The 4,071-nt window shown below is 52.8% G+C and overlaps 1 protein-coding gene across 1 annotated transcript in view; it reads right to left on the bottom strand.

The window, feature by feature from the left end:
* The window catches only part of LOC107298846 (unconventional myosin-Ig), a gene marked incomplete at its 3' end in the record, with an annotated part of 31,842 nt that extends 30,742 nt beyond the window's left edge, over positions 1-1,100 (bottom strand). The window contains exon 1 of the mRNA XM_015828211.1: positions 1,006-1,100. Within this exon, the coding sequence (XP_015683697.1) occupies positions 1,006-1,100 (95 nt within the window). The remainder of the gene's footprint in view (positions 1-1,005) is intronic.
* Between the last annotated feature and the right edge of the window lie 2,971 nt (positions 1,101-4,071).

The following is a 4,071-nucleotide window of genomic DNA, read 5'->3' as shown; positions in this document are numbered from 1 at the left end:
ACTAGAACTCACTGTGTCCTGGTGATTGGTCCTAAGTCACCCAGCTAGCTTTCGTGCCTAAGGCGGGACTAGAACTCACCGTCGCCTGGTGATTGGCCCAAAGTCACCTAACAGGCTTTCATGCTTAAGGCGGGACTAGAACTCACCGTTGCCTTGTGATTGGGCCAAAGTCACCCAGCTGACTTTCATGCCTAAGGCGGGACTAGAAGTCACTGTCTCCTGGTGATTGGCCCAAAGTCACCTAACAGGCTTTCATGCCTAAGGCAGGACTAGAATTTATCCTCGCCTGGTGATTGGCCCAAAGTCACTCAGCCAGCTTTCATTCCTAAGGCGGGACTAGAACTCACTGTCGCCTGGCGATTGGGCCAAACTGACCTAACAGACTTTCATGGCGGGACTAGAACTCACCATCTCCTGGTGATTGGCTCAAAGTCACCCAGTCAGCTGTCATGCTTAAGGCGGGACTAGAATTTATCCTCGCCTGGTGATTGGCCCAAAGTCACTCAGCCAGCTTTCATTCCTAAGGCGGGACTAGAACTCCCAGTCTCCTGGTGATTGGTCCAAAGTCACCTAACAGGCTTTCATGCCTCAGGCGGGACTAGAACTCACCCTCGCCTGGCGCTTGGCCCAAAGTCAGCTAGCTGGATTTTGTGCCGAAGGCGGGACTCGAACTCGCCGCCGCCCCGTTTGTAGCCTGGGGGGCCTTTACCGCTAGTCCTGATTGCCCCTGAGTTCCACTCTGAAACCACAGAGCTGTTTCCGTTCTAGCGAAGGAAGGTCCTTCCCATTACGATATGTATGCCAGGCTCCCCGGTTCTGAAGATCCAGCTGATGGACATCATCTGGGGAGCCACCAGACGAAAAAGATCTCCACCGAGGCTGGATCGAGTCCCTCAGAAGATCTCGAAGCGACTAAGATCCCCGTCCACTTGACCTCTGCTCCAACACAAGACACGGCTTGCCCGGGACCCATCGTTCCCTTCCTTCCGCGTTTCCGAAGCTTACCTGAGCTCCAGGTTCTCCAGGAAGTCTTCCATGGTCACCTGGTCCAAGAGGACAAAGTCAGCTTTGCCAAACTCTAGACTCTCTTGCTCGGCCATGGTTCCTGGAGAAGGGAGTCCACTTTCCGGCGGGAGAGCCCAGACGACCGTCCTCGCTCAGCAGAGGGGAAGACGAGTGAGTCAAGCTGGGTTGTTTCCGTCGGAGTGAGAAGGTGGAGCTTGTGGTTAGCAGAGCTAACCGCTTCCTTGCAGGTTCCACTTCCTGGATTGTTATTTGCTCTCGGGTGGATCTCACAGGAGGGATGGATTCTCCTGGGGGAGAGGGTCCCAAAGTCCTCCATGGAGAACTTAAACCCTAAATCCTGGAGAACTTGGGAGAACTTCATAGGAGACCACCAGAGAAGGCATATAATGTCTTCCAGAGGATGGCTCTTATAGGACAGATGGATTCTCCTGGAGAAGTGGGTCCCAAAGTCCTCCATGGAGCACCTATACCCTCAACCCTGGAGAACTTGGAGAACTTGATCAGAGATCACCAGAGAAGGCATCATAATGTCCTTCAGAGGATGGCTCTTATAGGACAGATGGATTCTCCTAGAGAAGTGGGTCCCAAAGTCCTCCATGGAGCACCTATACCCTCAATCCTGGAGAACTTGGAGAACTTGATCGGAGATCACCAGAGAAGGCATCATAATGTCCTTCAGAGGATGGCTTTTATAGGAAGGATGGATTCTCCTGGAGAAGTGGGTCCCAAAGTTCTCCATGGAGCATTTATACCCTCAACCCTGGAGAACTTGGAGAACTTCATAGGAGACCATCAAAGAAGGCATCTAAGGTCCTCCAGAGGATGGCTCTGATAGGACGGATAGATTCTCCTGGAGGAGAGGGTCCCAAAATCCTCCATGGAGAACTTAAACTCTAAACCCTGGAGAACTTGGGAGAACTTCATAGGAGACCACCAGAAAAGGCATCTAAGGTCCTCCAGAGGATGACTCTGATAGGACGGATGGATTCTCCTGGAGAAGTGGGTCCCAAAGTCCTCCATGGAGCACCTATACCCTCAACCCTGGAGAACTTGGAGAACTTGATCGGAGACCATCAAAGAAGCCATCTAAGGTCATCTAAAGGATGGCTTTTATAGAATGGATGGATTCTCCTAGAGAAGTGGGTCCCCAAGTCCTCCATGGAGCACCTCTACCCTCAACCCTGGAGAACTTGAAGAACTTCATAGGAGACCATCAGAAAAGGCATCTAAGGTCCTTCAGAGGATGGCTTATAGGACGGATGGAGGTCCCACCTCCTTCCTCCTCATTGTGGCTTCAAGATTTAAGAGGTTGGTCCCAAAACAGCACAAAGTTGTGACGAGGAACCCACAACCACAAAATTAAGGGGAAGTGGACACCCTCTCCCAGGACACAACGAGAACGAGAAGATGACGACTCAAAAACCTCCTTGATTTCTCCACCGTTGGCAGGTCCGTCCACTTCCACCCAATTCTTCCCTCGCAACCCGCTTCCACACAGCCAAACAACTTCGGCAGTTGTGCGACCTTGCGGCGTTGTGGCTCATCCAAACACTCAGCAGAAGGCATTTCTGGGTGCCAATTCACTAGTCCTCGACGTTACGACCGCAGTTTTGAGCCCCAACATTTCTGGTTTTGCCCCGACGGATCCCCGTTAAGGGAATTTCCTCCCGTCGTTAAGCGAGTCACAGGATTATGAAGCGAATCGGGGTTCCTCCATTGACTTTGCTGTGTCCGAAGGGGGCGGAAGGGGATCCCGTCACACACACACACACACACACACACACACACACACACACAGGGGACACTGTGGCCGTCGTAAATATGAAACAGTTTCCACTGCAGGCTTCGATCCAGACCACGGGTCTTCCAACTTGGCTCTTTTATGACTGGTGGGACTTCAACTCCCAGAATTCCTCAGTCGGCCATTTTGATGAAACTGCGGGCTTGGATCCAGACTCTCAGGGGTCTTCCAACTTGGCCCTTTTATGACTGGTGGACTTCAACTCCCAGAATTCCTCAGTCGGCCATTTTGATGAAACTGCGGGCTTGGATCCAGACTCTCAGGGATCTTCCGACTTGGCCCTTTTATGACTGCTGGACTTCAACTCCCAGAATTCCTCAGTCGGCCATTTTGATGAAACTGCGGGATTGGATCCAGACTCTCAGGGGTCTTCCAACTTGGCCCTTTTATGACTGGTGGACTTCAACTCCCAGAATCCCTCAGCTAGGCATGCTGGCTGAGGAATTCTGGGAGTCGAAGCCCACCAAGTCATAAAAGGGCCAAGTTTGAGGATCCCTGGTGTAGACCGTCTTGTAGAGCTTCGGTGTAGAAACCGCACTCGTACCCATTGCGCGGACAGACCCGAGGACGGACGGGCGCACAAAGACACCCTCCTGCAGGCGAAGCGACATCGTGCAGACCGACGAAATGTCGGTAGTCCTCAGTAATAATGGCCCGAGAGCACGGAGGACCCCACCATTCTGTTCCTTCTCCTCTCCGCAAATCCTTCCTCCCGTCTAGCCCTGATGATGTTCCCTAGTTGGGTCACGAGACGTCTGCAAGGAAACCACCCAGCTCAGGGAGCACCCAGGATCCCATAGTTCCTCCTCCTCCTCCTCCCCTTTTCCTTCTCTTCCCCCTCCTTCTCCTCTCCTTCCTCCTCTTTCCCTCCTCCTCCTCCATCTCCTTCCTCCCTTCTAGCACTGATAATGTTCCCTAGTTGGGTCATGAGACGTCTGCAAGGAAACCACCCAGCTCAGAGGGCACCGAGTCCTTTTCCACCTCCTCTCCTCCCTCTCCTTTTCCCTGCGTTCTCTCTACTCCTCCTCCTCCCCCTCTCCTTCCTCCCTCCTTCCTCCCTTTCTCTTCTCCATAACTCCCCCCTTCCGTATAGCCTTGATGTTGTTCCCTAGGTGTGTCATGAGACGTCTGCAAGGAAAGCACCCAGCTCAGAGAACATAAAGGATTCCACAGTCCTTCCTCCTTCCATCTTCCTTCCTCCTTCTCCTCCTTTCTCCTTCTCTTCCTCTCGGCAAAGCCTACCC

The sequence above is a fragment of the Protobothrops mucrosquamatus genome, unplaced genomic scaffold (assembly GCF_001527695.2).
Source record: "Protobothrops mucrosquamatus isolate PMUCROS unplaced genomic scaffold, P.Mucros_1.0 scaffold4324, whole genome shotgun sequence".
Lineage (NCBI taxonomy): Eukaryota > Metazoa > Chordata > Lepidosauria > Squamata > Viperidae > Protobothrops > Protobothrops mucrosquamatus.
Note: the sequence above shows the minus strand (reverse complement) of the source record. Positions and strands in the feature narration are given on the sequence as shown.